General features: G+C 41.3%; 2 protein-coding genes across 6 annotated transcripts in view; both read left to right on the top strand.

The window, feature by feature from the left end:
• Positions 1 to 252: 252 nt before the first annotated feature.
• Positions 253 to 14,797, top strand: esyt3 (extended synaptotagmin-like protein 3). The gene is made up of 23 exons (XM_058082933.1): positions 253 to 747; positions 2,591 to 2,632; positions 3,786 to 3,920; positions 4,004 to 4,080; positions 4,152 to 4,221; positions 5,058 to 5,147; positions 5,226 to 5,281; positions 5,385 to 5,505; positions 5,579 to 5,755; positions 6,456 to 6,538; positions 6,825 to 6,873; positions 6,999 to 7,088; positions 7,635 to 7,697; positions 7,783 to 7,839; positions 9,514 to 9,585; positions 9,678 to 9,764; positions 9,854 to 10,003; positions 10,370 to 10,707; positions 11,261 to 11,359; positions 12,533 to 12,664; positions 12,825 to 12,930; positions 13,515 to 13,564; positions 14,376 to 14,797. The coding sequence occupies exons 1-23, from the start codon at positions 400 to 402 to the stop codon at positions 14,425 to 14,427; spliced, it is 2,544 nt and encodes an 847-aa protein (XP_057938916.1). The 5' UTR covers positions 253 to 399; the 3' UTR covers positions 14,428 to 14,797.
• A 299-nt stretch (positions 14,798 to 15,096) lies between these two features.
• The window catches only part of dnah7 (dynein, axonemal, heavy chain 7), a 70,231-nt gene continuing 57,377 nt past the window's right edge, over positions 15,097 to 27,950 (top strand). The window contains exons 1-19 of one of the 5 annotated variants that reach the window (XM_058081265.1): positions 15,097 to 15,225; positions 16,833 to 16,923; positions 17,081 to 17,210; positions 17,438 to 17,489; positions 17,808 to 17,988; positions 19,252 to 19,324; positions 19,403 to 19,528; positions 23,423 to 23,542; positions 23,733 to 23,916; positions 24,009 to 24,185; positions 24,392 to 24,661; positions 24,777 to 24,904; positions 25,194 to 25,272; positions 25,700 to 25,924; positions 26,062 to 26,208; positions 26,481 to 26,660; positions 26,873 to 27,013; positions 27,116 to 27,483; positions 27,631 to 27,817. In XM_058081265.1, coding sequence (XP_057937248.1) covers positions 15,166 to 15,225; positions 16,833 to 16,923; positions 17,081 to 17,210; positions 17,438 to 17,489; positions 17,808 to 17,988; positions 19,252 to 19,324; positions 19,403 to 19,528; positions 23,423 to 23,542; positions 23,733 to 23,916; positions 24,009 to 24,185; positions 24,392 to 24,661; positions 24,777 to 24,904; positions 25,194 to 25,272; positions 25,700 to 25,924; positions 26,062 to 26,208; positions 26,481 to 26,660; positions 26,873 to 27,013; positions 27,116 to 27,483; positions 27,631 to 27,817 — 2,919 coding nt within the window. In that variant the 5' untranslated portion in view covers positions 15,097 to 15,165. Of the gene's footprint in view, positions 15,226 to 16,832; positions 16,924 to 17,080; positions 17,211 to 17,437; positions 17,490 to 17,807; positions 17,989 to 19,251; positions 19,325 to 19,402; positions 19,529 to 22,924; positions 23,318 to 23,422; positions 23,543 to 23,732; positions 23,917 to 24,005; positions 24,186 to 24,391; positions 24,662 to 24,776; positions 24,905 to 25,193; positions 25,273 to 25,699; positions 25,925 to 26,061; positions 26,209 to 26,480; positions 26,661 to 26,872; positions 27,014 to 27,115; positions 27,484 to 27,630; positions 27,818 to 27,950 lie in introns of those variants that run through there. The other 4 variants (XM_058081264.1, XM_058081266.1, XM_058081267.1 and 1 more) reach the window with 4 other exon arrangements.

The raw sequence follows: 27,950 nt of genomic DNA, 5'->3' as shown, positions 1-27,950 counted from the left end.
AAAGGGGAAAAAGGGGAACCATTTTTAAATACTTACATTGTCTAGTTTATATATCATTAAAGTAGTTCACAATTGGGTGTGCTGTTTTTTTTTCCAAAAATCTCTGATCAACAAATTAAATGGGTGAAATCACAAACTCATTTAATGCTACTGATAATATTCACGTCAAAAGAGTCAGTATCGTATCAGTATCGTTACTTGGTATCGAGTCGACACCCAAAATGTCCAGTATCGCCCACCCTGAGTGCAGGTGTGTCTACATACCTCCCGGTGCTCTCCAACGCGGAAGTGTTTCGGTCTACTTTCACGCTGCACCCAAAACATATCATGGCTTCCAAAAGGAGGTTCTGACAAGGGCTGTATTTTAAATGCTGTTTTAGATATCCTGTTTGCGTCCTGATGTCTTCTCATGAGTATCCAAGCGCCCCGATGGAGGGACTCGACCTCAGCGACAAACTGTCCATCCACGGCAGCTCGGAGAAACTGAACCCGTCCACCGTCAATCGCATTCTGACTGAATTTCTGATGTATTTCATCCGGAGCATAGTGGTCTTCTACCCCGTCTATATAACAGGATACCTGGGCCTCAGTATCAGCTGGGTGCTGCTGTGCATGCTGATGGTCACTTGGTGGAAGAAGAATCGACAGTGGAAGGACTCCAGGATCGGAACCGCCATCGACTTTGTGGATAATGAGACACAGGTGGTCAACACGGAACTGAAGAACTCTCTACAGATGGCAACATGGGTACGTAGCGTACATTGCTTAAGGATTTGAGCCATTTGGATAAGGATTTTCTTACCATTTGACCTTATTTGCATGGCATACCAGAGTTGGGCAGATCCTTAGCTCTTTACCTGGAGCCCCTCTACCACACCCACCTAAAGAAATTACATTTTAAATACACTACCTGGCCAATATTTAGTTGATTATTATTCTTATATTCTCTTTTTGGTGGCATTTTTTACCTTGACATGGTTCAACTGTCATTTGTGTTTTTTTTTTTTTTTTAGAAGAAAACACATTAGGACAGAAGCAAACATATACAGAAAGGTGATTGATGATGTCATCAATCTTGATATCCATATTTGGACTCCCTCTTCCTGAGCCCATCAAGCAGCTGGGGGTGTGGCCAACTGTCAGGTCCATCAAGTTGGCCAAGGCAAGGAAGTGCAGCTGATAAGTGACACCGCACAGCGGTCAGCTAACCCTTCTGAAGAAGACTGTAGATGACGATGATGATGATGATGATAGTCTAATCATCCATCCATCCATCCAGCTTCTATGGCGCTTATCCTCATTGGGGTTATGTGAGAGCCGGGGTACATGAGTGGTCGCCAGCCTGTTGCAAGGCACATACTGTATAGGCAATCATTTACAGTCACATTCATACCTAACCTATGGACAATTTAGAGTTTCCAAATAACCTAACATGCATATTTTTGGAATGTGGGTTGAAACCGGAGTACCCGGAGAAAACCCACACATGCAGGAGGTGAACATACACAACCGAAACATGTCTAGATAAAAAAAGTACAGTACAAATACAGTAATCCCTTTATATCACAGTTAATTGGTTCCAGACCCAACTGTGATAATTAAATTTCCTCATAGTAGAATTTCATATGGAATGTTTTTTTATGGTTGGACAGAAAGAACCTGTTTACAACCTTCAAATTCAATTTGGAACATTATCAGAGGCCTCTAGACATGAAATACCACCGTTATTGTTACCTTTACACTCACATTACCCAATAGAGTAGACATAATAAGAGTAAATAAGACATCTGAGACATAAGTAAAGACTCATGCACTTCTGTGTCCTCCAGTGCGAAGGGGTGGTGGACAGGAAGTGATGTCAGAGGTTCAGACTGGTGCAACAGTATATACAACATATAATACTGTAACAAAACGGAGACAGTGTACGAAAGCAGATGAAAAATATTGAAAATAATTTGACATTTTTTTTGAAAATATATATTTATTTCTGGCAAATGTTGCATTAATTTCAGATGTGAGATTTGGACCACTGCAGTTTCCCCACTGTTCCTCCACTTTTTAACAATGTGTTGTACCAGACCTCTCAGCATTTGCATTTGTAAATAAGGGACAGTTTTCAAGAAATTAGGGGAAATTCTGTTCTTTCCAGAATTTCTACCAATTTCTACACATCTCTTTTGTACAGTCTAGATGGATCTAGTGTTGTCAGGTTTCAAATTGTGGACTGTGAGTGTTGTGTGTCTTAATTGAAATGAGTAACCATTTTTTTCAAATGAATTTGAACATATTCAGCAGGTGCCTTGAAGGTGATTCCAAACATCTACAGTATTTCTAATTCTCAGTTTTGATACTGCCAAAAAAAAGCTGTGGTAAGCCCTAAAGAATATTGATCTACCATTCCACATCGATTTGAAGTCAAATTTGACAAATGGGTTAACAAATGCATTCATAATTGGGCTTGATTCTGCACATGTATTCTAATCGAGAAGCCATCTTCATTATTTTTCTATCATCCTGCATGCCACAGTCCAGTTATATGATCTATGAGAAAACACTTCCAAGTTAATTGTGTTGTTTTTTTTTCTCAAAGATCCATTTCACTGATGTGGAGAAAGTCGAGTGGGTTAACAAGGTAATGTATCAGAACATTCATTTTGTGTTTCCCAATCCATACTTAAAGGGGCTTTACGTTACTTCCAGCATTGTGAGAGGGCGATATAACATTTCGTCTTCTGGCATTTGAGATCATTTCAAGGCTACTGATTTTTAAAAGCCACTCCAAGCAGTTTTAGTCTTTTTTTTTTTTTAAATCTTTTTTCAAATTCTTAAGAGACATTGTTTTTATGTTACCGTAATTTGTAAAGTAAAACTATGATTACAAATGAGTAACAAATGGAACGTAGTTCAAAGTCAGTGCATGTGTTGGGTGCAGGAGAAATTGAAAACAAATATCATGTAGTGGTGGTGGTGGTGGGGGGGGGTATTTAATAATGATTTTATTGAGGGTCTTGTAAACTGTGGCCCGTGTTTCAGTTTTTATTGTCCCGTGGCAGACTGCAAAAATTGGAAAAGTAGTGCAAGAAGGCGCAAGGCAAAGCAAAAAAGCTGAAATGTTGATACCAACAACACACAATATAATAATAAAATACTATATATACTTAATGTTTTTAGCCTAAAAAAAACAAAACATGTGTACATATATATATATATATATATATATATATATATATATATATATATATATATATATATATATATATATATACACATTTATACTGTGTGTGTATATATATATATATATATATATATATATATATATATATATATATATATATATATATATATGTGTGTGTGTGTATATATATATATATATATATATATATATATATATACAGTATAAATGTGGCCCCTTTGCATCCTTTGATTTTACCCTAAAGTGCCAAATCGGAAGCTGGCTGATCAGAGTCAACGTCAGTGTTGTTGCAGCAGCTAACCTGGAAATACTGGTACTGTAGTAAATAAAGGCTTGAAAAACTCAAGTTTTTCAGGATTAGTTTTTTTTTTTTTAGTCATCATGTTCCCTTAGGGGCTCCGCACCCCAGACTACACCCAAAAGAATAAACACAATGAATAATCACATTAATTACCTTGTGTTTGAATGTTATTGGGTTGTGCAAGCAGTCATAATGCTGATGCTAATTCTTGAAGTATCTCAGATGTTTCTACCTGTGAAATGAAAGTGAGTTATTGCTGCTTGGTAAAGCTAGTTTCTTATCTTCTTTCAGGTATTGGAGCAGGCGTGGCCTTTTTTTGGGATGTTCATGGAGAAGCTCCTTCGAGAAAACATTCAGTCAGCCGTCCAGCAATCTAGCTCAGAGCTCAAAACATTCACGTTTACCAAAATCCACTTTGGACACATAGTGAGTTGAAACCCATCTCACCCTGGTTGAAATACTACATTATTCTACACTACATTCATTCATTTAATACTACATAATTTCAGCCGCTCCGGATCACTGGAATGAAAGCATACACCCATGAAGTGGATCACAGGGAAGTGGTTCTGGACATGAATATCAGGTTGGTTTGACATTTTATTTCTGCAAAGTACAATATGGATCCTTACTTTATTACATGTTTTTGTTTTGCAGTTATGAGGGTGATGTGGACATCGATGCAGAGTTGAAGTCAGCAATCACAGCTGGTGTCAAGGGACTCAAAGTAAACATCCCATCATTTTATTTGCCCGTGAATCGCGCATTAGAAGCTGACAGTATACAGCACTTTCCAGTGTTTCCGCAATCATTATCTTCAGGTTCAGGTTAATTTAATTATAACAGAAGAACACGCCACAAAAACGTATTTGTCCTCCTGTCTTTCATGAGCTGAACTCTGAGTTCTGAAAGCTGCACACAAAAAGCATGATTACTGCAGGTCGGAAGTTTATGTCTCATCGTATTTACAACCACATACTAATAAGTGAATTTCTGCGAAGTATGGTTAAATATTATTAAACTGAATATTTTTGTCGATAGAGCATAGAAAACCTGACCTGACTTTCCAAGTACAGTTTTTCCCATTATCAGAGACCAGTACACATGAAATAACACCCCTATTAGTCACCTTTACACTCCCGTTTTTCTTTGTTGACACCACATCATGCAACACTAATACACAGGCTACGAGATCACTGCAGGGACATACGAAACAGCTACCGCTTGCAGCATATAGCAAGCTACGGATCTAACTAGTTAGCCTCCACTAGTGTTTCAAACGGAGTGAGGAAAAAGGACAAATTAAGAAGCAAAGAATGTACCACTTCTACATGTTTGACATGCCATAGCTGACTGCGTGTAAGCTAATGTAATATAATGTCATGTCTCATCAGTCCATAGTCGAAATATTAAACGGCAATCCTTTATTTATTAATTTGAAAAGCCCTGATAGAGTGAGGGAGAGATGTTTGAATTGTGATGTTGCTAGGGACGACTGTATTGCAATCTCATGAAATATAATTGAAGGAGAAAAGGTTCCGACTAGTGTTTTCAATATTCCAGCTCCAGGGGATGATCCGGGTCATTCTGGAGCCACTCATTGGTCAAGCACCACTTGTGGGAGGTGTCACCTTTTTTTTCATTCGCCGGCCTGTAAGTCCCTATGACTTGTCTGTGTGACACACTCACGTGTGCCATTATCCATGCTGAACCTCTTTTATGTTCCTTCAGACCCTTGAAATCAACTGGACTGGCATGACCAACATTTTAGACAGCCCTGCTTTCAGGTGTGTTCTTTCTTCTGGCTCTACGGTCTCTATTTGGCCTCCCTCCAATCCCTGCAACATTTGGGTGTTTTATAGCGCTCTCACCTCATCTGCATACTTTTAGTTCCTTGTCTGAGGGGACCATCATGGACATCATTGCCTCTCTCATGGTGTTGCCCAACCGCATGTGCTTTCCGCTCATTGACCAAGTGAAAGTGGACCAAATGAGGTTTCCACTGCCTCGTGTACGTTAGTAAAGCAAAAACACTGAAGAATGATATGAATGAATGAACTTTGATCTCCACTGCTGCTTTTTAGGGGGTGGTGAGAGTCCATTTATTGGAGGCCAGAGACCTGGTGGCCAAGGATACGTACATGTTGGGTTTGGTGAAGGGCAAGTCAGATCCATATACAACTCTCCGTGTCGGCGACCGAAGTGTCAAGAGCAAGACTGTCAAAGAGAATTTACATCCCCAATGGGGGGAAGTCTATGAGGTAAAATAATACTACATTACAAGTGGTCCTTGGGTGCTGTGATGTAAGTCACGTTTTGGTGTAAGTCAGCTCTTCAAACTAAAGTATACTTATACGTTAAGTTTGAAGTCACTCACACTGTACATGGAACACATGAAGGACACGTAAAGTACAATAATAACATTATAAGAATTAAATTAATAATAAAAATATAGTTGAACCTGGGTTATATCTCAGCTAACTTCGGGCAAGAGGCGGGGTCCACCCTGGACTGGTTGCCACAGGGCACATGTAGACAAACAATCATTCATACCTATGGACAATTTAGAGTCATCAATTAACCCTACATGCATGTGTTTGGAATGTGTGTGTGTGTGTGTGTGTGTGGTGTCAGCAAACTGCTGTAGGTTCAGAACTCCTTTATTGTAACACCATAATTCAGTCAATGTGCAAGCAGTAGCCAGTTTCGCTTTTGATTTTCATTATGTCGACAACCGCTACCACTGTATGACATGTCTTCAGATTCAATTTAACTCTGTCGTGCTTTATAAGTTTGAATTTATTTAGCGGTAGATGTCTGATTTCAGTATGTGAAACTATATGTGTATGTATGTGAAACTAGCGGCTCCTTTAAGAAAATGTATTAATTGATTATTGGTTTATTACACAAGGTTGTAGTTTAAATATTGAATTTAGTAACATGTTTTGTGCTTATGTGCAGTTTGTTGTCCATGAAGCCCCTGGCCAAGAACTAGAAGTCGAGCTATTTGATGAAGATACGGACAAAGATGACTTCATTGGAAGGTACTGTACGAATGTGATACTGTTGTGACTAAAAATCCAAGTCCTTAACATTAATTTAACGTTTTGAAAGATTAAATTATGGAAAAAACATAATAGATAGATAGACTCCCTTTATTGTCATTGCACAAAAACACAGTCGTGAAATTGCCAACGAAATGTCGTTGCCTGGCTCCCATATATGCTTTGTAGTGTAGTGAAGGTACTGCATGTACTTCCACTGTAATGCGTTACGTAGGTTACATCCCTGTGTTGTAACGATTCATTATGTATGTGCTTTCTGTGCAAGGTATCACCTTGATCTTGGAGAAGTAAAGAAGCTGAAAGAAATGGATCAGGTGAGCTTTTTGTCTCAGCAAAAATAAAAGAAGTGTTTTTTTTTAAGAATGTAAAAAGCTGCTTATGCAGTGTGATACTGTATGTGTATATTTTCTTATTGGTGTGTCTCACTCTTATGTACCAGTGGTTTCCCCTTGAGGGTGTCCAGCATGGAGAAGTTCATCTGAAGCTTAATTGGCTTTCCCTTCAAAGTGACTCCACTTTGCTGAAGGAGGTACTCAGCTGTCCTAATGCTGCTCACACATTTACATCAGGGCTGTCTAAAGTGCGGCTTCAGAGTATAAAATACCACATGAAAACACACCACACGTCAACAATCTGCCATAAGATCAAAAGTCACACCTTTTCATTGTGTGTCCTGCAACTTGTAGTCACTTATTTATTATAATATTATATATACAATATACAGTATATATTATTCTACATGTTTTTTAAATGTTAATTCACACTGACTGACTTGAACCAACCCTGCGACCTTAATGAGAATAAGCGGCATAGAAAACGGATGTATGTATGGCATGAACCAATGAGTGAACATTTTATTTTGGTTATGTTGACAACCTCTTATATCTATGTGAGTCAGCCAGACCGAGGGGAGTCAACATAAATGGGTTCCACTCTACTAAATTTTAATTAAGCATCTGCTTGACCGCAAAAACAGTAATTATTCATTTTCTATATGATTTGTAAATACATTTAGACAGTATGGTGGTAATAGCCCTACAAGATGATGTTTCAACATGAATTCATTCTTTTCCAGTCTGCTGATGGCTATGCCGTTGCAATGCTTGCAGTGTATCTGGACAATGCCTCAAACCTCCCTGTAAGTAAATTTCAATATGGTGTATGTGAATTCATTGACCAATGGACAACAAGGATGTGAAGAATATTCACGTACGTTTCTATAGAAAGACCACAGTGAGATTGAGCATCATCAGAAAAAGAAGCATGAACGAGAAGCTCGGGTAAGACAATTGTAATGTTTCAGTTGTGGAATGTTATTAGATCGCAAGTAGTCCTATCCACAACTGTTGTATCAAGTTTCCTTTGTCTTATGTCTCTCAAGCTGGTATTTCCTGTCTGTCGACTGCATGTGTCATGTTTGTGGGTGTGTAATTACCAACTTATGTTGTTGTTGCCACAATTCCTCTTTAGTTTTGATTTTTATATTTTAAGAAAAATAATACATATAGAAAATAAATGTGTTCTTTCTAAACTTAACTTAAGTAACTTAATCAATGTCATTGTAATGAATGTTATTCAGATAAGACATTAATTGGGTTGGGCTTTATGGTTATATTTCTGACTACTACTGGTCAAAACTAAAAAAACACAACATTATGTTTATATGTTATATGGTTTATAAAAGCTGGAATAAAAAAAAACTATAAGTTAATTACAAATAAACAGCTGAAATCGATTATATAGATAGTAAATCATTGTCTTTTTAAAGTCAGAATCTACAGGTGTATCTCTATACAATAAGCAATTTGATTTCAGGAGCTCAGTTCAGTTCATCTACTAATTTGAACATTCACATTACATTTTTCATGACATACATTCTTTATTAGCTGCAAGAAAAATTAACTTAAGAATTTTTTTCTCAAAAAACTTTTCTCTGTGTATGTAGTGAATCAACAAAATATAATAGTTTCCCTCTTTTCCTCGAAATAAAATTACTTTTCAAAGATATTATAATTTATTGAGATGCCCCTGTATTTACACTTTCATTCATTCATTCATTTTCTACCACTTATCCTCACGAGGGCCGCGGAGGTGCTGAAGCCTATCCCAGCTGTCTTTGGAAGTCGGGGAACACCCTGGACTGGTCGCCAGCCAATCACAGGGCACTTATAGACAAACAACCATTCACACTTACATTCATACCTATGGACAATTTGGAGTCACCAATTAACCTAGCATGTTTTTGGAATGTGGAAGGAAACCGGAGTACCCGGAGAAAACCCACGCATGCACGGGGCGAACATGCAAACTCCACACAGAGATGGCAGAGTGTGGAATCGAACTCCTGTCTCCTAGTGTGAGGCCTGCACGCTAACCACTCGGCCGCCGTGCAGCCTGTATTTACATTTAGACCTTGTAAATCTTAGCGATGGCCTCAATATACTGCCATCTGCTGGCCATTTACGGTACAAATACTGTCACGTTGAAATCCCTTTACACTGTTTTATCAAACCTAACTTTTTTTGTGGAAATGTATATGCATGTGGACTCATCTTGAAGGAGGAACTCACTGAACAGTGACAGTTATTTTAAAAATTGTTCTTGCGTACAATATTTGGACGAAGAAACACCATCCCACTTCGCTGCAACATGTGGCAAATGTATAAAAAAAAAATTCCAATAAGATGTCACCTTTCAGGTTGCTTAGCCTGGGTAAAATATGTGTTCCAGATAGTGTGGAGTACATGCTGTCTGCTGGAATGTATGGAATCTGAAACGTTCCAACCTGTCCGCTTGAGGCCAAATGTTGATTTTTAAGTTTTGCTGAATTCTCTATGACAAAAAACATTTCCACATATGGAATTCTAAAATGTATCCTCATATTTAGGTTTCTGTTTTATTTATACCAGGATACAAAAGATCCCTCACACTGACTGATTTAGCTTTGTTCACAGCTCACAAGGAAGTCTGCCGGTCCAAGTTCCTATGTGGAACTTTCCATTGCAGATGAACATCGAAAAAGCAAGGTACCTCCTACAATGTGCACAATGTATAAACCCAATATATCTTTGTTTTGTTATGAAGTCACTTGTATAACCATCTGTACCTTCTCTTCTAGGTTGCCTTCGCAACCAAAGACCCAGTGTGGGAAGAAGGCTTCACTTTTTTTGTTCATGATGTCAAAACACAGCAGCTTCTTATTCAGGTTTGCCATTTTATGCTTATACTCTCAATCAGTGTTTCCCAACCGTTCGGTTTCGATTATTTAAACAACCGTATGTGCTCTTTTGCTAGGTCAAAGAAAATGAGAAGAAGACACAACTGGGTGTTCTTCGTCTGCCCCTCAGTCGCTTCGTCAATGTCTCCAACATGACACTTGACCAGCGCTTCCTGCTAGAGCAGTCTGGAGCAAATAGCCAGCTCAAACTGAAGGCCACTCTAAGGGTGCGCACTCACAGATGACCATATTTAGTAGCTGAGTTCTGAACCTGGCATCTCCCACTTTAAATTTTTTCACTTCCGATCCAGTTCTCGATATCTATATCCGCAGGTGGTATCATCAATTCCTGATCCCAATACTGGATTGGATCCCTATTGAGAACACTACACACAGCTGGTCATTACAAGCAAATATTATTAATACCTCATTTAGAGCTACTTCTACATTCAATGTAGTTATGGTGTTCCAGGCCCATTTGTATGTAATCAGACATAATTAGGCAGATGATGTTTTTTTTCTTTACCCGTCTGTACCTTTCTGTTTGTAATTTTTTCTTAGTACCATTAATCAGTAACTCAATCCCTGTTTAGGTACTTACTCTGGAAAAGCCGCCACCCAAAACGATCATCACTCCTCCTCAAGACCAACAGAGCAACCCAGGACCTACTTCCGCATCCTCCATGTCAGCACTTCCTTCCAACACAAGTCCTGTCAGTCAAGCCTCATCTGCAGCCAGACCAGCCAATCCTCAGCCCGGCTTTATGGATGACTATTCAACCCACCGGCGTGGTTCCTATCTGGCTTCTGAAACCTTGAGGCCGTCGCCTGCAACAGCAAACATGCGGCGCTACGATTCCCACAGCCTTCTGTCAGAGAACTCACTGGCTTCATCCCGCTTTGACTTGGCAGATGGAGCCTCATATCCAGAGTGAGCATGTGGTGTTGTTTTGTTAATCATAAAGTGAAATTGGTTGAGAAAATTCGAAATACAATGGAGCCTCTGAAGTTGAACACATTTTGTTCCAGGACCTTCTTTGAGCTTGGGCTTTTTTATTTCAAAACATAGGAAACGCAGTATTGGCTCCAGATACAGTTGTTCCTTGTTTATGGTGGTTAATGAGTTGGCCCTTCTTTCAAATGAGTGCCATACTACTATGTGTCTTTCAGTGCTTTTTCGTCTTATATTTGTATTTTAGTCCACTGAGGCATGTTTATGCTTGAAAGTGCTTAATATATGCCGTAAATACAATTTTTGTTTAAAATACAAGTTTGTTTAAATATGCATTTTTTACTAATAACAGGCCATATTCAACCATGAGAAGTACCATTATTTATTAATGAATATATTTGAAAAAATAAATTGAACAATTTGAGCCTTATTGTGGTAAGAGCCGACCTTATAGTGTATGTATACATATAAGTCTAAAATCTTTCTGTGTTTAATGTGTTCTAACATTCCTGCATTTCCATGATCACCACAGGGCCCTCCGTAAACATCGGGGTTCGTTTGGGGAGATCAGCCTCACTGCACGCTATGCCACTCTGCGGAATAAACTTGTCATCATGGTTCACTCCTGCAGGTACAGTACAAACCCATACACCACGCACAATGCATGGTCAAAGAGAAACACAATATACAGTACCCTGACAGACATCTTTTGGGTCTACCTAAAGTATGCATTGCAAGTAGAGGCATTCTTAAGTTACAGTATTTGTTCAGTCATTAATTTTCTACACTGCGTGTTCTCATTTGAGTTAAGGGTGAGCTGGGCTGTATCCCAGCTCACTTTGGGTAAGACACCAGTCATTCCTGGGGCGCACATAGACAAACATCCTTACTCCCGTTCACACCTGTGGACAATGTAGAGCATGCTAACATACATGTTCTCGTCATGTTGAAGGAAGCCAGAAAACCAGGAAAAAAACCCAGACTGAGAGGCCAACATGGTAACCAATAGGCCACACTAAATTACAGTAGACTCTAGGGGGTTAACAATTCCTTTTAGTAACGATTAATTTTAATAACTGTTCGAGTGGCATCATGATTTGTGGTTGCCAATGTAATTCAAGGACGATACTGTCCATTGAGAACGATACAGGTCAGTAACTTTAAATTGATTCAGTAACTTTTTACACAAAAATATATCCAGTGTGACTGTGAAATAAATACCTGGATACTGTACAGTGCAGGTGAAGTTTCCTAGAGTCTCATTGGTTTTTTTTTTGGAAGGGAATCGGGTATCAATTACTTATTTGTATCAACAAACAAGTAAACAACAATTAATGGCAAATACATTCACATTTTAATAAAGTGCAACCAACACTTCAGCTTGAATTAACAGGAGCTTCTGGACTCATTTTCAATATTGAATACATTTTCAATAAAAGTACAGGAATTGCAACCCAATTTTTTTTTTTTAGACACAAACAACAATACAACGTTGATATCAAAATAAAGTGCAACCAGCAGCTCTTCAGGTTGAATTAATAGTAGGTGCTACTTGGTACTGCAGGAGGTGCCTGGACGGTCAGTGTCTTAATATGTGCTTATAGAGATTTGTCTTGCTACTGATTTTTTTTTAAACAATTGAAGGATGCAATCTGTTATGTACACTTGTGGGATACTAATTATATTAAAAAAAGGAGTTTATTTAGGAAAAAAATAGTTTAAAATAAGCTCCATAGCTCTAAACATAGGATACACACTGAATTTGCAGTGAAAATGACCTGGCATGTTTAATTGCTGTCCATAGGGACCTCTTTCCCTGTAGTGAAAATGGCACAGACTCCTACGTGCGTCTGTATTTGCTGCCAGACCAATCTTGGAGACACCGCAAGAGGACCCATGTCAAAAAGAGGACTGTCAATCCGATCTTTGAAGAAAAGTAAGCTCTTGGGCTTGGGTTGAGACAAAATGCACATGACAGCTGGTGAATTTGTCTTTGTGTGGGCCTGAATCTGACACGTGGGTTATGGCACTACTGAATATTGTGTATTCCGTGCTCGGGCTGTATGTGGTGATATTCACCTGTTCTTTCATCACAGGTTTGAGTTTGATGTGTCCCTTGAGGAGGCCCTAACTCGCACAGTGGATGTGGCTGTCAAAAACAACAAGATGTTTCATAGGCGGGAAAGAAAGGATATTGGAATGGTATGCTATCACGGATATCCTGGCACATGATCTTCAATTCCTTAAACATTTGAAATGCTTACTGACACAAGCTTGTTCTATATGGTTCGATGAGGTCACACTCGAAGTATTTTTACATTTTACATTCACATCTGCATATATACATACAAACCTATAGTGAGACCAGCCATGTTGTTTGGTCTCGAGACGGTGCCACTGAGAAAAAGACAGGAAACAGAACTGGAGGATGCTGAGGTTCTCATTGGGAGTGACCAGGGTGGATAGGATCAGGAACGAGTACATCAGAGGGACATTACATGTTAGAGGTTTTTGAGATAAAGTGAGGGAGGCCAGACTGAGATGGTTGGGACATGTCCAGAGGAGATAGAGCTGCCAGGTGGGAGGCGTAGAGGAAGACCAAAGAGGAGGTTTATGGATGTAGTGAAGGAGGACATGAGGGTAGTTGGTGTGAGAGAGACAGATGCAGAAGACAGGGTTGGATGGAGGAGATTGATTTGCTGTGGCGACCCCTGAAGGGAAAAGCCCAAAGACAAAGAAAAAGACTCATTCACATCTGGATACCTAACTGAATTTCCTGCCCACAGGTACACGTCATTCTTTCCCAGCTGGATCTCGTCAAAGGTGTCAAAAACTGGTATGGTTCGCTTTCTTCTACTTAATGCTAAATTCTACTAAATGCTAAATTTTCAGCACTCACGTTTTTCACTGTTTTACTTCACTGTGGTACTTTCACATGACCCTTCTGAATTTGCTTTCACAATGTGGGAGTTAATTTTCCACTGCATGTTGCCCCCCCCTTGGTGCCAGCGCTCTTGTCAACATGAAACATGAAGCACTTTCACAGCGACACAGGAACAATGGGGCACATTGTTCCTTGAGACTTGGTGTATGTTTGTTCATAATGTTACTATGAGCTCAGCCAACTTTACTAATGTAGGACCCAAGTGCTGTAACAATTGTATCTCACAAAAGTACATTTGAGCAATCTCACTTTTATTACAGTAAATGAGAATATGTAACCTGTATAAACTGTAGAGTAGTCATTGTGGGTCTTGTATGGCAACACAAAACGACTACCAAGAAAATTGCCTCCAGTCAAGCATGGTAACATCATTGCCTGGGTGTGCATAAGGAAACATGAATTGTACTGTGACGAAGCGAATTAACATTCCTTAATTATAAATGGGATATTTTTGTAGTCTGAGCATAGAAAACCTGTTTGACCTTCTAAATATTGTTGTTAATATAATTAGAACCCACTATATATGAAATAACACCCCATAGTCAATTACGCACTTGTATTGCCATCTATCAGTGGTGTCCAAAGTAGCAAAATGTAAAAAGAAGACACTAAAATATTGATGCTAAATAGTAAAACACAGCTTTGTTTTTAAATATATATGAATATTCACCTTTTAATAATTTGTCCTTTTTTTCTTCACAAGGTACAAGCTCGCGTTACAAGGAATGACGAGACCAAGCACATCGGGGCTATAAAAGTCTGTTTGTAGCTCTTCAGTTATTCTGCAAGTTTACAAATGTTGTATTAAAATCAATCTCTGGACTTGACTGTTTCATTTGCTTTCTAATGTTTGAAATGAAAAGCTACCAAATCCTGTTATGATATACATTATGTTGGCATACATACATGGTCGTGTGCTCCAATTCTGTAGCTGTAAATGTTGATGATTTCATTTGACAATCATGAACCTGGTTGATGTTACTAACGAAAACCAAGTAGAAAACCTTCTACTTGTTGACCAAATGCTGAGAGTCATTAATGTTTGTATTTCTGCTGTTCTAATCAAGAGCTTTTATCAGGACCCAAAAGGGAGTCACTGACAGCTATTAAAAAATGAAAAATAAAGTATTTAATGCACAGTGTATGGAGTGGGACTTGTTTCATTATTTCGAAAATACAAATATTCTGACATTCTCCCAAATCTAATTGTTAATTTAGTGCAATTTTGATGATTGATGATTAAGCCTTTTTCACTATGCTGTTGGCTCTGAAATGCACCTTGCACATACACAATAATTATGATTATAAAAATAAATAAATCTCAGTTTGACTTGCTGTCAGTGATGTTTCGGCTATCTACTGTCACTTTAACCTCCAGAGTTAGAAAACATTGTAAAACGTGAGCACCAGCATGTTGCAGTTGACACGCGCGCGCTCACGTCGTTACCACAGCAACAGTTTCAACAAGAGGAGGCGTTCACTTGCCCCTCGAGATGAAGCGGAATACAACTTTTTGGGATTTTCCTGCATTTTCACCATTGAGACCATTGCATGTGAGTCAGGTTCACTCGCGTTACAGAATATGAAGCTATATTGTGTCCGGACTTTGTTCAGTCAAATTTGTAGTTCGATATAAGCGAAAAAATTCGTCATGAAAGACGCTGTACAAAAACGGCGTCACTGTTATTCACGGTGTTCAGTTCAGTATAGTGATTTCAGTGTCATGGTCCTCCTTTCGAAATAACCGCGTTGTTTAACTTATATTTGATTGTGGGCTTTTGTATGTGTTGGCTTTTCAAACGTCTCAAATGCGATAGTGTTTACTTTTCGTGTTTATGACGTCACAGATTTGTGTTGCGGTTGTTGCCTGTGGTGCGTTCACGTGACCATATGCCGGCTTATGACGTGTATCTTCTGTTGCTGGTCCAATACAACAATATTGCTACAGTTCACGGATGCCACTTTTGTTGTTCCGATGACATTAAAAAAAAAATTTACTTTTAAATTGTTGATGGGCGAGTTGTCTTCTACATGGTAAGCATGAATGGTGTTTGCATCTGGCTACACTGACTGGTTGCAGCAATGCCATGGGTGTCCAAAGTGCGGCCTGCAGCTGTTTTTTTTACTGGCACTCAGCATATTCTAAAAATAAATGTAATTATTAAAGCTATATATTTTTAGATGTCACCCCAGGGACATTGAAATCCCTGTTGTAGGCTCCTACTAGCTAATTGCGATGCAGCTCTGGCGGACATACCAAAACGGTAAGAATCCGTTTGGGCCTAACTTTTTTTCCATGTGGTGCAGCACTCTCATATCTCATATCATCATCATATCAATACAAGAAATTGATAATAGTCACAGTGACCATTTGGATAATATATATCGACATTGGACCCTCCAAGAACAAACAATAAAATGAAGTCATTAAATGCTATTTAATAATAATAAACTTGAAAAAGATACGATTTTGTACTTACTGAATGAGGTCAAAAGGCACCAAAAAACCCCACAAAATCTCTTGACACCGCAGCTGTGCAGGCAAATATGTGCCCTGTGATTGGCTGGCGACCAGTCCAGGGTGTACCCCGCCTGTCGCCCGAAGACAGCTGGGATAGGCTCCAGCACCCCCGCGACCCTCGTGAGGATAAGTGGTAGAAAATGAATGAATGAATATTAATAGTGGTCCACAGTGGAGTGGATGCTCATTGCAGTGGCCACCGGAGTCAGTGTGACCGGCACTTTATTGCAAGCCTGACTGGATCAGGACCAGAGCCGCAATGGATTTGGTGTGATCCCGGCCTTACACTGATTTGCTTTATCACCTATAACACCAGATCTACACTGCATTGCTTTTAGAATCTTTAATGCACAAAATGTAAAGTGTCCCACCCGTCAGATTTTCTGTATATGGCCCCAATGGAAAACGTCCTGCTCTCTGCTTTTTGCCTTCGCCAAGTGCAGACACGTGTGTTCATGTCTCACATAAGGATTGTGGATGATGGGCAAAATACCAAGCACGGCTAACAGAAAGCAGCCTATCAAGCAGCCCAAATGAGCCTTATTATGAAATTATACAAGCATTTATAAGCAAGTGCAATATGTGTTGTTTTAAAAAAGAAAATATATTTTGCATAAGATGTTATTTTTTACTTTCAAGATCCACCAAAAGGAGCCGTGGATGGAATCCAGACCTTCATTTTCACCATGTCTGCACATCAAACCCGAATCAATGGGAACAAATGGAGAAAGTGAGTTATTGTAAATGTGAAATGACAGTTTCATACCTGAGTCGTGTATCCTATCAAGTATACACTGAGGACTTGGTAGGACAAAACATGTTTCAAATTGACATTGACAGTTGGTTATTATTATGCCTGAATGCAATAATGTTGGCGTATGTTGCAGATGGAGAGGTCGAGACTGTGCCAAATTTGGGAAGCTGTCCAACTGTCAGTCCCAAACCCTCAAACAGCGAGCGCATGCTCCCGATTAAAAAACGCAGGAGTCTCAGAAAATGTCTCATTAAATTCATATGGTATGTTGCAACTTTTATTTCATCTATTCAAATGTGTGTATATTCAACTTATGTATTTACAGTATGCTCATCTACCTAAATATTACCTTGAAAGCCCTGCACCACTAACCGCTTGAAGATCATTGAACATTTAACATTTCCGGTCATAATGAAATATCTACTCATTTTTTGAACAAAACTTTGTATATTACCAAACCTGAACAAATCTTGTTTTTGTTTTTTTTTAGCCAACAGCACCAGGAAGAGGATGACAGCTTATCAAGTAGTGAATTTGAAAAGGTGACTATACACACCAATATATGTATTTTTATATATTTATGTAGATAATAGATAATTTACATAGATATTGTATTTAGACAGATAATTTAACATTGTGCAAGTGCATTTATCTACATCTGCTTTTCTGACATAACAACAGTATTCCTTTGCTATCACGTTTCACCTTTCACCATTTTTTTGGTGCTTTTTTAATTTTTTACAGTTTTTTACAGCGTGTAATGTGTTCTGTGTCCTGATCTCCATACCTTCCTGTGCAGTACAGAATTTCACAACAGGTTTCACAACAATAACAACAGGTTATTTATACTTTTCTGTCAGAAATATTACCAATACATCCAAAATGGCATCAACCTGGAGCATCTAACTCCTCTGCAAGACTCCTGGGTGAAGAATATTCTGGGCAAGGTCCCCGGTCACTTGAAGAACCAGAACCAAATGCTGGACCTGCTACTTGATGAAGTAAAGGAGGACTACTTGCTCAGCATCAAGACTGCAATCTGTAATTATTCAGTCCCTCTTATAGTGATGAGCTTTAATGCTTGCTGTATGATGTATTTGAAATCACCAACACATTTATACAAAATGATTTTAAGATTGAAAATCTCTTCATTGCAAAATAACAGATTAATTACAGTTAATTAATTACAGTCATATTTAGTGCATTAGTCTAAACTAAAAAGTCTAATCTCTAACTTTACTGTTTCTATATACGAGTTTCCTGTTTATTAAATTGTTCTATGCCTTCTTGTGTTTGAATTGTCACTCCCTGAAGTGGACATTGTTTAAGCATTGTGTTTGGGCTTGTTTGGCATCAGCTGATGAACTTGACTATCTAGAGGAAGTAAAAGTCCTAACAAGGTTTTCGTAGCTTGTTTAGCACCAATCTGATGATCCCGTTGTAGTTGGGAGAGCAAAATGCAGAGCGTTGAGGAGCAATATTTTAATCCGCCACAATACTGTAATGAATTTAAATGAAAATAACTCAAGGCGAGGACTTTTTTCAGATTTTTAGGTGAGATTAAAAGAGATGATGAATCAATTACAGATCTTAATCTCTCTGTTGATTTAATCTCTTGACAGCACTGATTACATTATGTGCCACCACAGATGTGGTATTTATTACGATGATGATCTGACTGCATAGGTGTGCCACATTGTGCCTTTGGGTGGCCACAATAAAAGACCACCGCACAGATATCTTGATACTACATATTTGTTTCAGATGTCGTTCAACTCTCATTTCTTTTTTCAACATGATTAGATGGTGAAGTCAGCTGGTGGTGGGTTCCTCCAAATTGGCTATCTATATCAGGGCTCTCTAAAGTGCAGCCCACGGGCCATGTGCAGCACATGACTTGTTTAGAATTGCCCCGCAGCATGTTGTAGAAATAATATTACACTGAAAATTGGGAAAATGGTTAAGTGTTGATACTAACAATGAATAACAAAGCTTTAGTGTTAAATATATGTACATTGTTTTTAGCTTTTTTCTAAAATAAAATACCTCAAGTGGCCCTTGGCATTCTTTTGAGTTTTCTCTATGCGGCCCCCTGTGGGAAAAGTTTGGACACCCTGGGTCTAGATGGGAATCAGGCAATGGGTAAGTTGATTGGCATGTTGATTGGCAGATGAAGGAAGTATTTGGTCTTTTGGACCATCTTGGGAGTTAGGAGTACTTGCTGTATGTGTGGAGGGGCTGCCTAGGTTTTATTAAAATGTTCACAGTGCTGTGTGTAATCCAATCTATGCTTTCTGATTGCAGTGAAATATACATTCAGTGATCCAATAGAAATAGATGAGGACGCAGAGAAAGACCTTCCTCTTCACAGGCTTGAGTAAATTCGTATTGCTTACATTGCAGATTTGACAAGGGGGGAAATATGTTTTATTTTTTTTTAATCTTCTACTGTCAGATTGGTGAGGGTGCCAAAAGCATGGAAAGACTCCTACGTCTATGCACGAAAGAGGATGAACAACTGGCTCCACTCTTTTAACCCTACCATGCAGCAAGTGCTCAACCTGTGGCACGTTTCTTACAAGTATGTATGCACTTATTACTTGAATTGGACGTTTACATTAAAGTCAGTGTGTCTGTACAATCACATCTGAAATAGGTTGTTATTCTTGAAACTAACATTGTAGTGGTGGGTAGACGGGGAGCCGCATCCGGTGGGTGGTGGGCGCCTGCTGCTGCTGGGGGGGGCCTGTGTGCGTCCGGTGGCGCTGGTTCCTCCGCGGCCTCCCTCGCCCCTGGGGGTGGGCCGGGTTTGCCCTGGGTGCTCTGGCTTGGCTACTGTGTGGGACCGTGGGGTGTGGGCATGGGAGGCTTTGGCCCTGCCCTTGGTGTGGGCACGGGTGGTTATACCCCGCTGCCCTTGCAGAGCCTTCCCCCTTAGGTATGTATATGGCTATATATGTGTGTGTGTAGGTATGCATGTATATATTTATTATTATCATATCTAAAATAGCTAAAAGATCTAAATTATTAGAAAACATATTATATATAAATTATTATTATATATTAAGTATCAACAGTAGTATCATTATTATACATACATAACTATTATCAATAAATATTATTATTATTATTACTATCATTATTATTACTATTACTATTATTATTATTACTATTATTATTATGATTACTATTATTATTATTATCAATTACTTTACTTTATTTTTATTTATTATTTTTATTCTCAATTTTTATTTTTGTGTATGGTAGGCATGTGTGAGTTATGGGGACCGTGTGCTATCGTCCCACTCTGGCTGTGGCTGTTTCCCGGGTGGGGCGCCTGGTAAGCTCATACGGGAGGGGGGGTCTCGTTTGTGCAGCTTGGGCTCTGGGTGGGGAGGTGCGGTGCTGGGGTGGGGCATTACCTGCTTCTCTCCCTTCGGTAGGGGAATGGCTGGGTTGTGGTGGATGTGGGGCGGGCGGGTGGGGGGGCTGGCTGTGGGTGCGTGGGTACCTGGACGGGTAGCGGTTGGAGTGGTGCTCTGCGCGGCGCGGGCCGGGATTAGCGTGTGGTTTGTCCGCGGCTCCTGGTGGTCCGGGGGTGGCGTAGCTGGCACAATCTCTGGTGGGGCCCTCTGGGGGGGAGCTGGCAGGCCGGACTGGCTGCCACGATGGGCTGGGTGGGGCTCGTGGTTGGTCCTGTGGCCCACGGCTTGCTCCGGGCGGCTGGCTTGCCCGGGTCGGTTGGTCGGTAGTGCGGGGTGGGCGTGTGTGGGGCCCCGGTCCTCCCTGCTGCACTGCACCACCTCACATACATGTAGGACTTTGGGGGGTGTCCTGCAACTGGTTATGCCGGGGGCGAAGGGTTTTCTTGCGGATGCCGTTTTGTCCTCGGCATTCCTCTGGCTTGGTCACCCTTCAATTTTAACCGCACCTTAGACACTCAGTTCTGGGGGGGATCTGGGCAGGCATGGGACCCACCATTGCTCAGCTTCCCTCCACACACACACATACACATACACATACACCACACACATAGGTCAGCCCTATGGGGCAGGCCTATTTTTAATTGCACAATCTACACAATACCATCATCACACACACAGGTGTAGCGGGCTGGACCGGAGAGCCTTCTGCCTACCCCGGCGATTGGCCCGCTGGCTGCTGGGGCTTGGCGGCTCGCTCGGGGTGCCCTGGGCTGCAGGATATTTTGGTCTGGTCTGCCTGGCCTTCCTGGGGGTCCCGCTGGAACCAGCTGACGCCGGGGCTTGCCCTAGGGTCATGGTTGGCGCTACCTCCCTGGGTCTGTCCTGGGTCGTGGGCACCAACGTGCCCTTGGGGGGGGGGCGTTCGCCGGCCTCCAGGCAGTGGGGTCCACGCTGCTGGTGGCCTGAAGTCTACGGTGGTGGCTTGGGGTTGTTGCGCTGTGGTGGCTGCTGCAGGGACCGGGCTGTGTGTTGGGAGGGGGCCTGATCCTGCTCATGGGGGCGGGGGCCTGGGTGGCGTGTGGGGATGGGGGGCATGCTCCTCGGAGTCGGGCCTGCTGGGAGGACGGTGCTCTTCCGGGCATTTGGGTGTCTGCTGCCACTGGTCCTATGCTCTGCTGCATCGCTGTCCCTGTCTTTGCCCATCCCCAGTCTTGCCTTAGGGCTCGTCGGGGATGGTTCTCCGGTACGTGGGTGGAGCGCTGCTGGTTCTGGGGGGCGGGGGGGACGGTCCTCCCCGTGGATGGTGGGGTCCGTCGGTGGCCTTGCGCTGGTCTTAACTCCTCGGCTCTGGTGCTTGGCCTCCCCATGACTTGGAGCTATGGCTCTCCCTCACGGGGGTGAGCTGCCCGGCGGGTGTTGGCCGGCGCGGTGGAGCGCCTCACCACTCGCCTGCTCGCCCCCTCCGCTTGCTCATGTGCGGGCCTCCTCCCCTCGCCCGCTCCTTTGTCTGCCACACTGCCGTAGCCCCGATACCGTGGTCGAGGGGAGTCTGGGGGTGCTATGCCTTGGCGGTCCGTACCTCCCTGGGCTCGGGGCCTGGTTGTGGGTCCCCCGCCCTGTGATGCCCCGGACGCCCCACCCGGGGACGTCCACAGTGTGTGCTTGCGTGTGTGCGTATTGAGTGGATGGGGTGTGCGCGTGTGTCTGAGATTATTTTATGTATTTATTGTTTTAAATACTTATAATATAATAATAATAATACTAATAATAATTATTAGTTTTATTATAATTTTTTATATATATATATATATATATATATATATATATATATATATATATATATATATATATATATATATATATGTGGGTGTGTGTGTGTGTATATGGCCATATAGATATGCCGGGGGGGGCTCTGCAGGGGTCTGGCGCAGGGCGTTCCATCTCTACCGCCCGGTCCTCCATGGGGCAGTGTGCCCGGGCCTCTTCTGTCCTGTCCTGGGGTTACCTGGGGCGGGCCGGGTTCTGCTTCCTGGGGGTGGGGGGCGGCGCCTCCGGCCGTGGACGGGCTCCCTTCCGGTTGGCGGGGGCGCCCCTGTGCCCACAGGTGTGTGGCCTTCGATGCCCTTCTGCCCTAGTGGGGTATGGTCTCCCGCTGGTCTCGGGGGTGCGGCTCTCCTCCGGCCTGCTGGCGCCCTGTTGCCGGTTGGGATTGCTCCTCCATGGCCTCTTGCTGGTCTCTTCGGGGAGTTGCTTCGGGCGCGGGTCTTGGGGAGTCGGCCCTGGCTTTGCCCACACCCACGGGGCCGGAGGATCTTTGGCGGGGTGGGGGCTTGACCTGGCTGCGCGGGGCGGGGTTTTCCTGGGTGGTAGAAGGCAGTCTCTCTCCTTTTGTCATTCTCAGTGACAATTACACATTCACACACTCACATTCACATACACAACACACCTCCATATGGACACTCACAGCACATGGGTGCTTCTTTACACAATCTACCATCTTATCCCTGATGTTTATATGCTATTGGTATGCTATTATTACAGTAATAATGTCAAGCAGTGAGATTTTAATTACTGTGACTGTATGGCTGTAATTGTGTTTACTATCATGGGTCATGTCTTCATTGTTACTATTGCTACTGGTAAGTTGGACTGTTTCATTTCACTGATATCATCTCCATTGTGACCCTTAGCCATCATTGACATTTAACTGTTTTGTTTGTCACTGTTGTTGTTATGGGAATTCTTGTTGCTGCTGTTTTTGTCTCTCCCTCTACTGCTCCCCCCCCACCCGACCTTTCTCTTCTTCTTTTCTGTTCTTCTTCTTGCTCCGGTCCGGTCGCTCCAAATGGCATAACAAAAACATCAAATAACGGCAAATAAAATTTCATGGTACAGGGAAGTTGTAGCCAACACCTTTCCTGACACAGAGCAAATCTGTTTGGCATGTAAGGGCATTTAGATCAACAATACTATCTGCCCCAATGGCTGGACGGGACAAAAAAAAAAAAAAGAAACTAACATTGTATGCCATGTTACCCCTCCTTTTTCAGACAGATGCGACTGATTGATACGGTGGAGATCCGAAGCAGAACAGTGTCCATGGAGTTGTCCGCATTCCAGCAAAATTCCAATGGTCAGATAGGGAACATCAGAGGAGTCCTTATAAACAAGTGAGCAATACACCAACTCTGTCGTCCCTCGCCACCTTGCGTTTCGATCTGTTGTCGGACTCAGATGTGCCGCAAGATGTCTAAGTTAACTTTGAGTTAACATGTTGACTGCCCATTGGGCAGAGAGTTTGAGACCTCTGGTATCATAGCAGTACAGATGTATTAAATAGTTGTCATTATCCTGACCTAGGTGGCTTCCAGAAGTGCACAACATTTACTACCATGGCAATCGACGTAAACTCATGCCTACCCAAAGCAACATGTACAAGCTGCAGTCTTTCTACAATAGTGCTGCTACACTGATGGCCACCCAGCTACAGGACCTTGTGCTAGACTCAATGGCAGACTATACAAAACTGCTTTGTCCGAACCTGGTAAGGACAACATCTTAAACATTATTGCAGGGCTTTGTCTTTCAGTAGACTACATCCTTGAACTGAAATCGATTTCCTCTCTATCTAAGCAGTCAGACCAGGCCTGCGAGCACCCGGGGTTTATATTGCATCTGATCCTGGGGGACAAAGAGATTACCATTGAGCCAGATGTCAAATCATATGAAGACATTCTCCTGAATATCTATGAGTTTATGCTCAGATCTGTTAGCATGCTACCACGTGTGGAAACCAAACTCTACCCAGACTGGGTAAGTAAACTATTGGTGAGCTCATTTGTTGAAAGCACGTTTGTTACAGCATCAGAATAGCAAATGTTTCACTATTCCAGAAAAAGTATGCCACAGGGTGGCACCCTCGTTTTTTTTTGTTCCTTGTGCAAGGCAACACTTTCAATGTTCAGCAAGTTTGCATCCAAAGACAAATGTATTTCTGTTATTCTTTGTTGTTCTCATAGTCAAGTAGCCATGGGGAAACTCTGAAACCAGTTATCCTGCCAGAGATTCAGAAAGCCCAGGAGGAAGAGGTTCGCAGAGTGATACATGCTGAGTATGTGAGACCAACAGAGTATATCCACGAGTATGATAAGTATGCCTCTTTGATAAACAAAGAGGCAGAGGAAGAGATGGCACGTTTCCTTAGTGAGGAACACACCTTTCAGGAACTCATGAATGAGGTGAACAAATACCAGCAGCTGATCGACCAGATCCAGTACACATCACGTAAGGTACGGAGTTATAAAAGGTAATGGGTCTCATTAAAAAATAGAACTTAAGTTCAAAGAATGTTTTCGCTTGTTAAAAAAATCAAAATGTGGTACTAACTCATACTTTGGTGTTTAGGTGGTACGACTTGGCATGTTTGAAGTGCAGTCCCACAAGCTCATTCAGTCTCTCGTCAAGCGTGCTAAAGATCTTCAGCAAAAACTGATTTCCCGGATGCTACAGGGCCACCAGGAAATCAATACAACGTTAGTGGATTTCCCATTGCAAAATTGCGAAAATGGTTTCTGAAAAAAAAAAAAAAAATAGACAATGGTAAAGAATTGACATGTCATTTAGTAAATTGGATGCATAGTTCTGAAAATTGACATTCTTCACCCACACTTTATATGTGGACATAATGCAGCTTTGCAGTTTGATATTTGTGGTCAATACTATTTGGCCTTAATCCCAGTTTCACTTCTTTCAATAGCTCTGAGCTGTGAATTAATCACATATCTCTTATGTGTGACTGACTACAATTTCTCCATTTCAAAGGCTATGTGATGAATTCGAGAAGATTGCAGAGAGAGCACTGAGCACACCACCTGACACACATTCATTGATGGAGTTGAAGGTATCCAGTGTGAACCACACATCTTGTCGGGTTCTCCTGTACTATCTTGAAGCCAGATATGTGATTGCTAATACACAAAGTTGAGGATTGCCGCACATCTTCTTGAAGACCATTCCAGATTTTGGCAGCATAAAACTGAAATGCAGCCTTACCATGTTTAGTCCTGATTCTGGGCACCGGCAGAAGACTAATCCACGAGATTCTTGGAGACCATAATGAATAGAATGTTATCGTAAAAGCAGTGACATTTTTATATGATGCATTGGATGCATAGATATGCTCCATCTTCCCCATGAACCTAAAATCTGGTTGAGACACCCACCTACCTCAACTGCAGTCACCATTACAGTACTTATCATGTTTATGCAGTAGCAACTGTATGCTTTATTAGTCCATTACCCTCACAAATATTTTTAATCTCCTCCAGGCCTTTGTCAACAAGGTGAAGACCACTGATCTTCCTCAGTTGGAGCAGAGGTTGTCCAACTCCAACATGCAGTTGTGTTCCCTAATAGACTTTGTCTCACTCTCACCGTCGGACATGGAGCTCAACAGAAAGACCATTCAGTGGCTTAGGCGTTTGCCATCCATCTTTGAGGATCACCAGCAAATTGTTTCTGAAAAAACAACACAATATCAAAACAGTCTCAAGGTTTTTTTTTTACTTTTTGTCTGTTAAGCTATTAACTACTAGTGCAAAATGAAAAAAAAAAGTATAAATGTTTTGGCTATTAACTACTAGTGCAAAATGGAAAAAAAAGTATAAATGTTTTGGTTCACACATTTCAGTTGTTCCGGGAGCTTTTTGAGGAAGAACTGGACACTTACAGTGTACAAGTGGAGGAGTTTACGTCATTTGGCGACCTGGAAGATCTCAGCAAGTACTTAAAGAAAGCCCAGGCCCTCAATAGCAAACTGGAGACTGCCATAGAAAGGGTAATTTACTATGCTTGTGCACAGAACTATAACATGCGTAATTTTTACTTATTTCCAAAAGATACCAAACATTGACGAATGTGAGAGGGTGTTATGGCACTGCAGAATAACACATGAATGTGATGTATTTGGAAGTGAGACACGGCATGTGCAGTTGTAATATTTTAAACCTCAACCTTACAATTAGCTCACCACCAGCCTTATAACCAACTCTATGTTCAATCCATGTACAATCTTGTAATTTTTGCCTCTTTCCCTGTGCATTCTGAAAGATAAATGAATTCAATCTGGAAGAGGAAGCATTTAACTGGCCTGCCTCTCAGTACCCGCTGCGAAAAAAGGTCCAGGACAAGCTCACACCCTTCCTGCGTCTGTATGAGACAGCCCATGAATTCCAAACAAACTATGAGCAGTGGCTCTATGGTCCACTCTCTGGAGTAAACCCAGACAAGGTAGCACATTTATATGTACTGTATCTGGGAGCTGTCACTGATGTAAAAAAATCAAGGTCCAGCTGTAATCAAAAATGTAGTCAAAAATCTGCACTTTTGACATTGATTTTAGATATTCAATCTTAGATTATCAGTTTTCATAATGTGGTAGAAATCAGCAATGTTCAATTTAAAGCACATTTTGTTTTAAATGTTTCTATCTGCCCTTGTAGATAGAAGGGGATGTGGGGAATTATTGGCGCGCTTTGTATAAGCTGGAGAAAGGCTTCACTGACGTACCCAATGCTCTGGGCCTTGCCATTGTGATGAAAGAAAAGGTGGAAGGCTTCAAAAAGGATGTCCCAATGGTGCAGGTGAGCTACTCAGTTCAGAATATACATTTGTATAATTTCTTAAATACCTGTTAATTTAGAATTTCTATCAATATATTTCACCGATATATGTTATATAAACAGGTACTTTGTAATCCGGGTCTGCGTGATCGCCATTGGGAGGCTTTGAGTGCCATAGCTGGCAGGTCCTTACACGGAGCTGACGAAGAGGCCTGTATGTCCAACTTCCTGTCGATGAACATGGAAGAGCACTTGCCCCTATTTGAAGGGATCAGTGAGGCAGCGAGTAAAGAGTATTCGCTGGAAAAGGCTTTGGAGAAAATGACTACAGAATGGAGCGACATAGTGTTTAAACTTTTGCCGTATCGAGAAACAGGCACGACCATCTTGTCGTCTGTGGATGAAGTGCAGATGCTGCTGGATGATCACATTGTAAAAACACAAACCATGAAGGGCTCTCCTTTCATTAAGCCTTTTGAGGTGGAGATACGGTAAGAGAAGACAGAGCTTGTATGATATGTTTGGTATATTTTCGGATGAGATGATAGTCACAGATGGGGTCAGTGAAAGGTTTTTTTATCCGACACAATGAAAGCATTTTCCACTTTCATCTCTAACCAGTAAGATTTCAATTGCAGTGATTGGGAGGGCACGTTGCTGCTTCTCCAAGAGATACTGGATGAATGGTTAAAAGTACAGTCCACCTGGCTTTACCTGGAGCCCATCTTCAGCTCACCAGACATCATGGCTCAGATGCCTGAAGAAGGAAGACGTTTTACCAATGTTGACAAAACCTGGAAGGATATCATGAAACAAGTTGCTCAGGTAAGAAACTAGTACTAGTACTGACTGTCTTCAGTCATCGGAACCAAAATCAGAGGTTTTTGCAGCAAAAATGCATCAAAAATGAGAAAAGTCTAAACGTGCAACTGCACGGTTAAACCTGGAGCTAGTGTAT

The sequence above is a fragment of the Doryrhamphus excisus genome, chromosome 9 (assembly GCF_030265055.1).
Source record: "Doryrhamphus excisus isolate RoL2022-K1 chromosome 9, RoL_Dexc_1.0, whole genome shotgun sequence".
NCBI lineage: Eukaryota > Metazoa > Chordata > Actinopteri > Syngnathiformes > Syngnathidae > Doryrhamphus > Doryrhamphus excisus.
This window is presented reverse-complemented; position numbering and strand designations above follow the sequence as displayed.

Coding starts and splice junctions, on each gene's coding strand:
- esyt3 (XM_058082933.1), top strand. CDS start 400: ATGTCTTCTCATGAGTATCCAAGCGCCCCGATGGAGGGACTCGACCTC. Junction 7,698..7,782: donor ACAATGCCTCAAACCTCCCT/GTAAGTAAATTT, acceptor ACGTTTCTATAG/AAAGACCACAGTGAGATTGA. Junction 10,708..11,260: donor GATGGAGCCTCATATCCAGA/GTGAGCATGTGG, acceptor TGATCACCACAG/GGCCCTCCGTAAACATCGGG.